The sequence below is a fragment of the Phascolarctos cinereus genome, unplaced genomic scaffold (assembly GCF_003287225.1).
Source record: "Phascolarctos cinereus isolate Bilbo 61053 unplaced genomic scaffold, phaCin_HiC Scaffold_2;HRSCAF=192, whole genome shotgun sequence".
Classification (NCBI taxonomy): Eukaryota; Metazoa; Chordata; class Mammalia; order Diprotodontia; family Phascolarctidae; genus Phascolarctos; species Phascolarctos cinereus.
In genome coordinates, this window is record NW_027555625.1 from 150,792,547 (window position 1) to 150,806,336 (window position 13,790).

The window sequence follows — 13,790 nt, forward strand, 5'->3', positions numbered from 1 at the left end:
GACAACTGACTAGACCTAGGGAACTGATGAACCGTATATGGGAGTGGGATGAGAAAGAAAAGTCATTAACAAACATCAGCGTAAAGCATCAGCCTGGAGCTAGCTCTCACTGGGGTCTGGGCCTGGCTCTACTTCTGCACAAATAAAGTGAGTAAGTTGGACGGACATGTTCTCTAAGGTCACTTCCGCTTTATATTTCTGCAGATCTATGTACCTATTAACCAGAAACACCCTAGCATTTCCTACAATTTTTTCTTGGCTACGATGGCTTATCATTTGTCATGTACTAGCATTCTTAATGTTCACCAAGAAAGCACAGAGAAGTTTTAATTCGGAATGCAGAATGGTGTGGTTGAGTTTCACAAGTCTGAATGCTTATACCTCTGCTTGCCAGTAATTTGGGGGGAAGGAGGGGACCAATATGTCAGCAACCCAGGTCCATGGTGGGCTTTGTTCTTAGAAATAAAGATACCATTGTGGCATTACTGCTCCTAGCAAGATCTGAGTAAAGCCTGAATAATCAAAAGATCAATTGTTCCATGTGTTAAATGGGCTCGGTTTCTTTGGATACAAAAAACTTCACTAGTTCATATTGTGAGCAATTCTTGATTCAACCTGCAGCTGTGTGAACGATTTTAAAACAAGGCGAACAAGGCAAGTTGTAGGCTTCACATTTTAGAGTCCCCATAGCATCCTTCATTATCAAGTATGTACAGGGACTGAAGTGAAGGTGGGTTAGAAAGGTATTGGGAGGGGAGGGGCTGGGAACTGTAACAGAATGAACACCACTGCAGACACAGCATATTTTCTTCCACCATTATACAATACTTAACGATGCCTTAGTCTCAAGGAGGCTCTTTGAATAACTAGTTTTCAAGCCACTGTCACAGCATCCCATAGGCATTTGGCTGAATGTCAGAAGGGGCATTACTGAAAGGTGGGCACCTCACCACCCTGGATGTCAGCTTTCAGAAAAATGTGAGTTAATTTCTCTCCCCCTTCCCCCACCGTGACTGGAGCAGGAGTAGGGCTGAAATTAACACTAAACACTGCTAAATTCCACATTTCCCCACTGATGTTTGTGACAAAGCAGTGGCACACCTTCATTCTCCACTAAGCCTGAGTTACAATGGCATTCTGCCTTCTCCATGAAGAGGGGAATGAGCCTGGCTTCTTCAGGTAGGGCTGCTCCTCTCCCCAACCTAATTTCCTCCATTACCAACTCTAGGGGTGAATTTTTAGCTGTAGTCACTAAGCCAAAGCAATGATGAATAGGCATATGCTATCCTCAATCAGTGTTCTTCTCTGGCAATTGCTGGCTATGCTGGACTCCGGAGTGGAACAGGTAAGGATGCTTAATTAATCCTTTGTGGCTGCTTTGCTGGTTACTAGGCACAACCCAGATGAACTGGTAGTGGAGTCTGAGAACAGTTAGGAGAGAACAGAGGGCATTGATGTAACAAATAGGGTTTTGATTATGCATTTAAAAAAACAAGCAGTCTAGAATATGTGTCCAATTAACCAATGATATAACTGTTTAATCAGTTTCTCACACACAAGGATAGTTACAGTGATCCACTACAGACAAGTGATTTTACACATACAGTGCTGGCTTCATGGAATACAGAATCTGTGTACACAAAGGTTTGAATGTAGTCAGAGTGGAAAACATTAGGACTCTGCCCCAGGGCCAAGCCAGGGTTTGATTTCCCTCCTGAACCAACCCCAGTGAGTTCCTGGAACTACACTCCCCATCAGGCATTCCTGACTAAGGAAATGCCCCATTAGGAAAACCTCAATTGCCTAGCATACTGAGGGTCCAGCTTGTTAAAATGGCTATTCAGAAACAAAAAGATAGAGAGACAGTAAGGCAACAGCTATCCATACACCCAACATGCAAGTAAGGAAGCCTCCAAGAATAACAGCTTGACACTTAAGGAATTAAAATCCGAGTTCGATCCAAATAACTGGTTCTCTTTCCAATGATCAAAAAAGGTTAACTATAGCTTTCCCCATACCTTTTTCTTTGTGGACTTTCACTACTTTGGAAAATTAATCAGTATCAGATCTACTCTGGAGTGTTGCCATAGCCAGGGAGGCCTGTCCCTTACTCTCCTCTCACTGAACAGGACAATATACTTCCACTAGCAACAGAGAATGCTTTGGTCTTGGTGGCTCAGCAAATATAACAACAAAGAAACACACACCCCATATTTGCTTTCAAATCACAATATCTCCAATTTTCAGTTATTTATTCCACTCTATTATAATGTGGTGGAGAGCAGCAAATAATAGGAATAGGACCTAAATCAAGGCCCCTCATATTCAGTTTGAAAAAGGTAGAACATTCAGCCTTATCTCCTTTTCCACTATGGGAAAACACATGGTATGGCCCAATTGCTCAGAAAATGGATTGGGGGAGAAGCAAATTTTGTTTAGATAAAAGCCCAAAATGTGAGCCAACATGAGCTAGGGGGCCAGCTACCTCATCCGGGGAGTCCTCAGGACTTGCACTTGTCCTACTTGCACTGTCCTTAGTCAAAGCATAAGACGTGTTCCAGTACACCCAATGGAAACAGGTAGTAGTTGATGGGTGTCTGGGTGGGGCTCAATAGTATTCAGACAAGTTTAATATATTCATGGCAAATAGCTTGTTTATAGTAAGCTAAAAAGTACCATTTTTAGTTGGTAAAGAAAGAAATAAAAAACATAGCTAGTTTCAGTTCCTTATTATTTTTTCTTGGAAAAAAAAATAAAACCAGGATAACCTTCAGTTAAATAGTCTTGTCCTTAAAAGATGTACACAGTCTGTTTATACCACATAGTGCTGTGTCCTTCATCTTGTTCTACTTTTGACATGTCTAGGAAATGTTAGATTATAACTACCCAAATGTGGGCAAACTACCAGAGAAAGGATTGGTAGCTGCACCAGAGCAGTGACTTGGGGACCAAGGGGACTTCCACGTTTCCTTATTCGCTTGCTGGCCAGAACCCACATGAAGCTACAGCTACACCTATCTTTGTTTACTTGCAGGATATGACAGGGCAATGCTGAGAGAATTTGTGCACTTGGCAATAGCAAAGGTTTTACCTGCAAGAACAAGTAAGAATTTCCTGCACTTTGGTAAGTTCTAAGGACGTATTTCTGACTAATATAGACTCACCTTGTCCACTTTCAACTAGGAAGAGATGTAGAAAACAAGGAAAGTTGGGAAGTAGGGAATATTTAATGCTAATTAATGTTTAATTTCTAAAACCCCTACCCAGCATTACTAACTCAATCTTTAAGGCAAATTGCAGCTGAAGTCAGTAATGCCTTCCTGATGACAGAGGTTACATGACCACTACTCAGGTCCAAAGAGGACTGGACTAGAACCACGGATCTGGGTTTCTGGGGGAGCTGGACACTGGAATAAAGTGTTCTACCTGTCCAGGAAAGAAGAGTGATTTTTGTAGACAACAGACCCCACCCTGCTTAGCAAAAGGCCTTCTTCCCTCACAGCCCCAAATATCCCTGGTCTGCTAAATACCTTTCTTCACATGTTGGCACCATGGCATTTGGCCAGAAGTACACCTTTTAGTACTTTTTTTTAAAGCAAAAAATGCTCATTATTTTCTATCTAGTCATGACCTTGATTTTTTTCAATGGAGTTGGCTTTAAAAAAAATCCGGACATCAAAACAATTCTTGAGAGACAGAATTATTCCCCTCCTGTTCATTTATACACAGAGAATGCTATGTAGACTATGAAATGATATGGAGATATTAAAGGTTTCACGATCCTACAGGGTCGGCGGCAGGGAGAGGGAGGAGGAGAGCGTGCGTGCGTGCGTGTGTGTGTGTGTGTGTGTGTGTGTGTGTGTCTATCTGTGTGTGTGTGTGAGACAAAGGGGACTGTAATAGTCCTGGATGATTTTCAAAGGAGCCTGACAACCACTGCTGCATGTGACATGTACTTCCAAAGCTTTTGCTGAAATGCACATTCTCATGTCTCATCAAGCCCACTTTCATACAAATAACAGGTATTGCAAGGCAGAGTCCCAGCAGCTTGAAGTAAAGAATCCAAACCAGCTGGAAGACAGTGCATGAGTCTTCTGGAGGGAGGGACAGGACGGCAAGCACCCCAAGAACCATGCATACTAGCAAGTAGGACGGAGCTGGCAGAGTAGCCATCCCACCTATCTAACTATCTAGCAAATGCTAATTTTACTGAGGAGTTTTCTCCTCTCTTCACAAAGCTGCTTTTTTTTGGGGGGGGGAAGGGGAATAATAGGAAAGGGGCACAAATTCCCAAAGCACCCAGCACCTAAGCTACCTCACTAACTTGGAAGCACAGGCATAAATCATGCCCTCATTCTTTTCCCTCAAACCATCATCACCACCATCACTTTCTTCTCTATGAAATACTATTTTATAAAGACAAGATCACCCACTGGTGGTAAAGTGACTGCAAACTGTATTCGGTGCAAAGTTAACTAGAAACCAGAAGCACTTCCATCTTGAATCCATGAGACTGCTGTTCCCAACAGTGCCCCACTGACAGGCCATGCTACTCCCTGGGGACGTTAGGGGGTGGGATCTTCACGTCTGAGGGTTCAACACCCCATATCTCCCTGGCGTATTCAGTGATTGTCCGGTCACTGGAAAACTTCCCAGAGCAAGCAATATTCTTGATGACTTTCTTTGTCCACTCTTTGGGATTCTGCAGAACAAAAGAGAAGTTAGAAAAACCCATCGGTACTGAGAGACTATGGCTATAAAGATACAATACCTGACAATGGTCCCACAAGCTGTAATTCTAGCTCTCGAGTCAGTTTTCTGGGAAGTGAGGAGTCCCTAACTCCTATATTTACTAAATGGGCCCCAAGAATGAACCCAGGAAGGTGACCTAAAAGGGAAATGTACTGCTATGGAAGTAGTATGCTTGGCTTGTCTAGCTTTATCAGCAGAGGGACTGGGAACAGAACCTGGAAACCTCAGGCAGGAGAAACCTCTTAAAATGCCCTATCTTTCCCAAGTGAGGTCAGTCTTAAAGAGTGAGACACAATTAAAAAATGACTGAACAACAACAATTTCCTGCAACCACAAATAGTGAAGTCTGTATGTTACCATACAAAGGGATGGACCTTTCTTTGGGATGAGAGACTTGAGTAAACTATTCGCTAGGTCCACTCTGGGGCCTGATCCTACTAGAAGATCACGTCACCATCCTGCTTCCCCCTGACAACAAGTACAGTTTGTGGTCACCCCCAGGAGGGAAAAGTGTAGCTTGCTGCTTCTTGACGTCAGTACGAGGCCCTGAATCTAATGGCACACAAGGCTGCCGGCAAGCAGCGGCAAACACTTAAAAGACATGCATTTTTTAATAGAAACTGTCACCCAAAATATGACATACATTAAAAAAAATATTCCAGCACAAAATCCAGTCAGACTCCACATTCACTGTCTCTACATTGTTTTTAAATCATTTTCATTCCAAATGTCAACCTGTTGGGCTTTTTAAACTCTTGACTTCAATTTCTAAATCTTGGGGAGACTGACCAGGAAAGACACTAAGCAGCCAGAACCTCTGCTGCTAAGAAACCAGTTGTAGTGAGCCAAGTAACCTAGGTAAAGGAGGTCCTGGGGAAAACTCTAAGGCTTAAGAGACACACAGCACATGATACTAGACAGACAGCCATGGCAAAGGGTTCGATTTGTTCTTGGATCCAGAAGGAATAAGTAGGAGCAGTAAGTGGACATCAAAAAGGCAGATTTTATGTTCATGCAGAGAAAACGTTCTACCAACCAGAGCCCTCCAACCAACAAGCCTACTATGTGCTAGGCATAGTGCTGGGTGCAAGGGATACCCATAAAAATGGAATGGGCCACCTTGGGGAGGTGATGGGTACCCTCCTCACTAGAGGAGGCCAAAGAAGACCTGGGCAACTGTGTCATGGAGCAGACTCTTTCTTGGTTAGAACACATGGTCTATGAGGTTCTTCCTTCTGAGATTACTTCCCACCAACTCTCTCTCAGAGAGAGAAAAGAGTGTAAATACACACACACACACGTAAGTATGTGTGTGTCTGTGTATGAAAACCTTGCAGGCACACGGCTGCTTACATGTTGCTCGCCCATTAGAACGTGAAGTCCTTGACATCAGAGGTCACATTTTGCCTTTCATATCTCCGGGTGCTTAGCGCAGCCCTGGAATATAGTAGGTGCATAATACGTGCTTGGTGACTGAACTTCACACTTCACAGTTAAGACTGACACTGAATATGAGAATGGCAAACAAAGCAGGATGGTGTCATAATCCCATGGCAGTCATTTTAATGGCTTTCAGCAGTCATCTGGCCTACCTATCTACTGTGAACTTACTCCCATCTATCAATGCCATTCTCACTTCCTCTTCCCCAATCTCACTTGCTTCTTCTACTGATCTCTAAAATAGTGAAAAAAGAATCTGAGAATAGCAACCATCATGGCAGTTTCCACTAGACAATAACATAAAATAAGTCAAGTGGGAATAGAAAGGTGTAGCAGAGCAACTGCTATTGAGCCTATTCTGAATTTTGTGTTGATCACCTCAGGTGATGCATTTGTTTCCTAACTGGTTCTCCTTCCCTCTAATTTCTGTCCTTTCCAATTAACCTGTTATATCACTCACTTCCCCGCTAAAAAACAGAGAGCAGCTTCCCACTGCTGCCTGGGCCAAATTCGAAGTCCTGAATCTGGAACCCAAAGTCCTCTTGTCCAAAAGCCCAACAGGAAAGGTGTCCAGTCTCAGGTTGCTCTACTCCCCCAAGTACACTGTCCAATCTAACTAGCCTAGATTTTTTTTTCTGACTCCCCAAGTCCATTCCTGCTTTTATGTCTTTGCTCATGCTTTTTTCCTACTAGAAATGCTTTTTCTCAGGCCAAATTCCAAGTGTGAGGCCCAGATTACCTCCTTCACCAGCTCTCTTAGATTAACTGCAATTTAAGACGTCTCCTTTACTCTGAATTTCTGCAGCCACAAGCACTGCCCTGAATTGTTTTCTAGCAGCTTCACGTACGTAAATCTGCTTCCTTAATTAGATTTCAAGAGGAGAGAGACCATTTCTTCTTTCTTTTGTATAATTATAGTTCCTGGCATAGTGCTGGCAATAGAGCAAGTACTTCAAAAACAGTAAATTAATAAGAAGTAAAAGCAGGAAATGTCCTTATGCTTATTTTCATGGCTACTTTGTGGTACAAGTTACTCAAAAAAATCTAATGACAATACACAAACTGAACTAGGAAAGAGTGGTTTCCAGCACTACTACAGTACAGTATCTATAACCTCTTGTCAACATATCTACCAAAGCTCTAAGGATGAATATTGGCATTAACATCTTCCCTTTCGTCCAAGGACCAACAGCTAAGGTATTTACTATCCCAATCCTAACTCTTCAGTCTAAGGACATGTGGCAAATCTCCCTGTTGGGCTCAAAGTCAAGTTAAGAGAAAGAATCCCTGCTAACAACCATGCCAAGAACAGAAGAGATCTGGGCTGCAGGGGACTAGAGGGGGAGTTTGCGCATTGCTATGGATACTACAAGCGGAATGGACAAGGGAGAGAGTAACAAGGTACAGAAAGCAGAGCTTTTGGCATTTACAATCTCGAAGGGAACATGTTAAGCTGATCATCTGCACCCAATCATATAACTCAAGTCTCTGAAACATTCTCTAAATGCTCTAGCAACCCCACTTGGGGGCTACAATCTAGTTGTGAGAATATCATTTTAGAGAATCGTTTTTGAAAATGAAAGTAATACACAGCAAGAGAGAGATGGTTTATTTCTGCCCTTGATGCCAGTAACTGGCCAGAAGACTAGGCAAAGGGCCTCACAGGCCAGACCTCTCACAGCAACGTCTCCTGACAGACTGCGATATTTGGTTGTGCTGGCCTGAGGAAACCTGGCTTTCTGAGCATCTCATGCCCCTAAGTTCTCAGAGGACATATGCAGTATTACCCTATATAACTGGTCCACTTTTGCTTGGCATTGTATATAGGCTTCATAGTCAGCAAACACTTTAAACCTGAAAACAGAAAATAGACTGTGATTGGAATAAAGTTGGGCAAAATGAAAAAAAATACTCAGGAGAAATTTTATTCTGCAATAAGAGGGACATGGGTGAATGGACAGAAAAGATCCAGTTCTTTGAATTTTTTAACACTAATACTACTAGTTAATACTCAGGTTTAGATTTGGGCTGTACAACATAACACAAACCATACTAATGCTTTCTTAGAAGCCTATCTACTCCATTACCCCACCTATTAATTTTACATAATTAGAGGAAACCATGACTAAAATTTTCCCTCTAGGAGGGATTAAAGAAAGCAAAGGTCACTCCTCCAATTTTTAAAAGCAAAGGTTCTTTAGCTGGGGTCCACAGACCTGGTCTATGGAGAGATTTTGGGGGTCCATGCATCTAAGTCTCTATTTTTTTTATCTTTTTTTTTTTTGACAAGGCAACTGGGGTTAAGTGACTTGCCCAGAGTCACACAGCTAGTGAGTGTTATGTGTCTGAGACTGGATTTGAACTCAGGTCCTCCTGACTCCAGGGCCAGTGCTCTATCCACTGTGCCACTAGCTGCCCCAAAATCTCTATTTTTACTAACCTCTAACTGAAATTTAGCATTTCCTTCAATTAAAATTTTTTTTCAAAGAAACACTGTTTTGACAAGGGGTCCAGGACATAAAAAAATTAAGAGCCCCTGCGTTTAAAGCTAAGACACTCAAGCTGCTGCTTATAATTAGGCCCTTAGTTCATTTCAACAAAATTTATATTCAGTTGTCATTACATTTACATATATTATTATAACTCATCTTTATAATAAGCCTTTGGGGTAGCCAGGTAGCTGTTGCAATAATCCCCATTTCAGAGATAAGGAAATGGAGTGAAGAGGATGTGTTCTGACTTAGGTAAGGTGTCTAGACAACCCATACCTGGACAGGAGAGGAGGCAGGGGAAAGAAAAGGGGGAAAAGCTGTATCTATGAGGGTTTATGTGCAAGACAGACAGAGCTTCAACTGGAACTTGGATCATTTATTCCCTGGACCAAGTGCTCTGCCTCTCTCAGAGCTACAACTGTGTACTGACATTTACTCATCCTCCAAAATCACATTTTGTGTGTGTGTGTGTGTGTGTGTGTGTGTGTGTGTGTGTGTGTGTGTGTGTATGAAGGGAGAGACGATGGAGGGAAAGATAAAGCTTTTTCATGAAAATTCATCTTTAGGTGGTGCACAGTATAGAGCACTAGGTCTGGAGTAAGGAAAATTCGAGTTCAAAGTCAGCCTTATACACTTACTAGCTGTGTGACCCTGGGAAAGTCACTTAGCCTCTTTTTTTTCCAAGATTCCTCAACTGTAAAATAGGGATAATAACAGCACCTCTATCTCAGGGTTGTTATGAAGATCAAATAAGGTAATATTTGAAAATGTTTACGCAGTGTCTGGCAAATAGTTTTAAGTGTCAAAACAGATACAAATACGACCTCAGACCAAACACCTGACACTTACTAGCTGTGTGACCCTGGGCAAGTCACTTAACCCCAACTGCCTAAAAACAAACAAACAAACAAACAAAAAAGCTGAAACAGATAGAATGAGCTACAGACACACACAAAAAGAAATATTTTGCATTCAGTGGGTTATAATTGGACTTCAAATCAAGGAAATTTCTACACAAGTGTGAAACAAAAGCTAATTTTCTACCTGTCGTGATGCATTAGCATGTTCACAATATCCTTGAAGCAGTCAGGATCCTTAGGAGAGAAAAATCCACCGCTGATCTGGTCAATCACTTGCTTCAGCTCCGGGATCCGCTCGTAGTACTCTTTGGCATTGTACCTGCAGAGGAAGTAAGTACAAATATTCCTGATGTTGACATATGAGTAGATTGTAAGTGATGACAGGCCCATGACCAAATATATATAGATCTCTTCCTCAATCTAGTAACTTTTACTAAGTGAACATACAAGGTTTATGATGCAATGTTTACCAGTATTTCCTCCTCTCTTGCAAACTTTTATCAATTAAACAACAAACTTTTATTAATTAGGTCCCATGGTCCTATGAGGCTTCACAAAGAAGGGGTGCTTGAGTTGAGTCTTGCAGGAAGGAGAGCTTCTAGGTGGCTGAGGTGAGGGGAAAGTGTATTGAGCCCCCGGAGCTGACAGTGCAAAGTCACAGACAGAGGGGAATCACGAGGGGCTAGCTGTATGTGGGGGAAAGGGGAAGTGTCTACATTTGTGTTTCCTTCGTGATATTTATGTACTGTGGTCTTTACTCTAACCAGAACCTAAGGAACAGGAGCTCTGATAACCCCACATATTGCATAGGTAATAATTTTTTATATTATTCCAAAGTCTTACTGTGCTCCTCTCTGAGGGAATGGCCTTACTGTGAAGCTGCTTCTGCTCAAAAGCCTTTACTGGATTCACTTAAAAGACTAAGCCAAGTTCAAATTCTTCTGCCTGTCAAGACCCTACACAATTTGGCATAATTCTACCCAATACAATGTCCCAACGGACTTAACTCTTTCATCTCTGAAAACAGAGCTCCTGGCTCCCTTTAGGACTCATTGTCCCTACTGCTGAGTTCCTCAGATGGCCTGCTGCATAGGGATAGACTGGTTTTAGGAGTTTCCCATTACTCCTCAGGCCATCTCTTCACCAGCTGTCTTCCCCCTCTCCCCACCCCTTTCCTGCTATGGAAACAAAATCAAAATAACACATCAACCCTGCCACTGCTACTAGAAAATGTAAGACCATCCACTCCACTAAGGCTCCACTCACTATCAATAAACCTTTCCAAACTAAAATGTCCCTCCCTAACACTCTCCTGTATTTATTGTCTCCCTCTATTAGAATGTAAGCTTCTGGGGGCAGCTAGGTGGTACAATGGATAAAGCACTGGGCCTGAAGTCAGGAAGGCCATGAGTTCAAATCCAGCCTCAGACATTTACCAGCTTGGTGACTCTGGGCAAGTCATTCAACTTCTGTTTGCCTCAGTTTTTCAACTTTAAAATGGGAGTAATAAAAGCACTTACTTCCCAGGGTTGTTGGGAAGAACAAATGACATATTTATAAAACTCTTAGCACAGTGTCTGATACATAGTAGGTGGTACAGAAATGCTTTTTCCCTCCGCTTCCTCCCTTCCCCTTGAAGGCAAGGAATGTCCTCCATTTTGTCCTCCTATGCCCAGCAAAGCACTGTACTTGGCACACACTAAGTATTTAATAAATTTATATTTCATTCATTCATTCATTCATTGTCATATTCTATTCCCTACCATGTATTCAATGTTCTGCCCAAACTGTACTGCAAACATACTCTGCATTCTCCTACCCCTCCCTCACCTGTTGAATTCTATGCATCTTTTAGATGGGTACCATCTAACTCAAATGCCACCTCCTTCATAAATCTTCTCTGATTCCTCCCCACTGGTAACAACCTTTTCCCACGCAAACTCTACAAAACACGTTGTTTCACATGTGTCTAAAGTGCTCATCACATGGCATTATTGATAGTATTTGCCTGTACATGCACTCTATCCTTAGACAATGTTGGCTCCATGAGAACAGAGACTATCCCTTATCTAAACTGTCTCTTCTCCAATGACCAAACACAGTGCACTGCAAGCAGGAACTTATTGTTGGTAAAATTTCATTCTCAAGCTCGAGTAGTATCCAGCTGCACCAATGACCTAGAAAGATGCCATGTTTTATGGAACAAATAAAAGAAGACAGAGGAAAAATTACTAAGCAATGGAGATGCACATACCCTTTCTTGTCCATGGCCTCCACATCTTCCACCCTCATACCAAAGATGAAAAGATTCTCTTCCCCAGCCTCTTCAGCCATCTCCACATTAGCACCATCCATGGTTCCAATAGTGAGGGCTCCATTCACCATAAATTTCATGTTCCCTGTGCCTGAGGCCTCTGTGCCAGCTGTGGAGATTTGCTGTGACAGGTCAGCTGAAGGGATCACTATGAGATGAGATGGAAAAGGGCAACATAAAACAAGATGAGTTATTCAGCCATGTTTTAATCCTGGCTCTATCAAACTTAGTTTATCAGTCACTCCTAGGTCTGCCAGAGAAATAATCTATCACAACCAATGCTGACCAAGAAGAACTTATTTCCTTAGTTTTTAGAGGGAACTAGATTTCTAAAGCTTTTTAGTCCATCAGCAAAAATGTAAAAAAAAAGTGGATTCCCATATGCCCAGAGGGCCCATTTAAATAGATAATATAAGATAACATTCCTTAGTAGAGCGATACTAAGGAAATACAAAGGGGACGCAGGGAGAGATGCCAGTCCAACACAGAATAGTTTTTGTTCATTGGCATTTTCCATGATGTGGCGGCTACAGAGTTAGCATCAGATCTTGCAGTTGATCCCAAGAGTGCTCTTAATTAGAATTTTCCACGATCTAGATGATAGAATAGCTCACTCTACCTTACAGTTTCTCCCCAACATGCTGGTAAGAATTGTTCTTTTGGCCTTTTGTCTTCCCCAGTAAGACATCTTAGTCTGATGTCATTGCTATTCAAGTTTGACAAGCAGAAAGACAAAGGGAGTAGTTTATGATGTATCACTGCTCTTCACTGTATTACTGGTGATTTTGATATGAAGAACAGCCAAGTCCAGCCCTTCCTCAAAGGAGAAAAAGCCAGGTTTGTAAGACATGGAAGAATCACACTCATTCCTAACGGTGCAAGTAAGACTACATCCAAGAGCTTCCCTAAGAAGTTTCTTTGAGAACATTATGATGAATCATTAATATTACTATTTAGAGAGTTATGTGAAGAATAAAAGAATATTTAGGCAGAACTCTGAATCCTAAATTATTACTACTACCATTTTATATATAGGATTGCCAGTACATTTACTACTATATAAAGTAGAGACAGACACAGGAGAATTGAAAGAGGGAAAAATTAGAGAGATTAGTTCATAATCTGAATGCATTCCTTTATTTAGGGAGCCTGCAAAATTGCAACTAGCAGCTTATACTTAGTGAGCTTATAGCCAAGTGAAGCACCTGGGATAACTTAAGAATTCTGGGAATTCAAACCCCAGCTCAACTCCTTACTGGATGGTGCAAGTCATCTGCCTGCCAAATATCTGTCTTCGTATTAGGAAAATTAGGATTTACATTTGAGATCTAGAGCCTTCATCAACCTGGAAGAAGTTTGGAAGGGTATTCAAGGTCAGCAGGTATACACCTGATGCACATTCCTGCAATAGCTCATAAGAGAAATGTCAAAATTTTCAACACTCCTTCAATCTCCAGTTGCTGACACATAAGAACCACTACTAGTGGCTGCCGGAATTAGAAGGTGAGGCCAGATGCTGTAAGAAGAAAAGAAGCATCTAATCTCTGTGAAAAGTCAAAAGCAGTTACACTAACCTCAGGGGAGGTTATAAAGAAGGAACGAGAGGGATTTCAAAGAACTCTGCAAAACGAAGTGCCGTCCCATATGTTAAATACGTTTTCTTGGTAAGAAGCAGTATGGCTTGTCTATATATAAAGCAAGCCAGGTCAGACCTGACTGAGTTTTCCATTCCTGAATTCTAAGAGGAGGAGAATATTTTAGTAAGTTTCCATTCAGTATGAAATAAATTATAACAACTCAAAGCTGTTAGGCACACGACTGCCGTATTGCCTTTGATCTCGGCTTCTTCCCATGGGGAGGGACACTAGCTACACAGGTCCAACAGAGAGAGACTAAAATCAAAGACTGGGGGTGGGGAGGGGGAAGAGGGGA

At 41.9% G+C, this 13,790-nt stretch overlaps 1 protein-coding gene across 1 annotated transcript in view; it reads right to left on the reverse strand.

The window, feature by feature from the left end:
- Positions 1-1,512: 1,512 nt before the first annotated feature.
- The window catches only part of PYGB (glycogen phosphorylase B), an 85,933-nt gene continuing 73,655 nt past the window's right edge, over positions 1,513-13,790 (reverse strand). Inside the window, exons 17-20 of the mRNA XM_020987329.2 lie at positions 11,799-12,006; positions 9,729-9,863; positions 7,980-8,046; positions 1,513-4,702 (exon numbers count right to left, since the gene is read on the reverse strand). Coding sequence (XP_020842988.1) covers positions 4,550-4,702; positions 7,980-8,046; positions 9,729-9,863; positions 11,799-12,006 — 563 coding nt within the window. The 3' untranslated portion in view covers positions 1,513-4,549. The remainder of the gene's footprint in view (positions 4,703-7,979; positions 8,047-9,728; positions 9,864-11,798; positions 12,007-13,790) is intronic.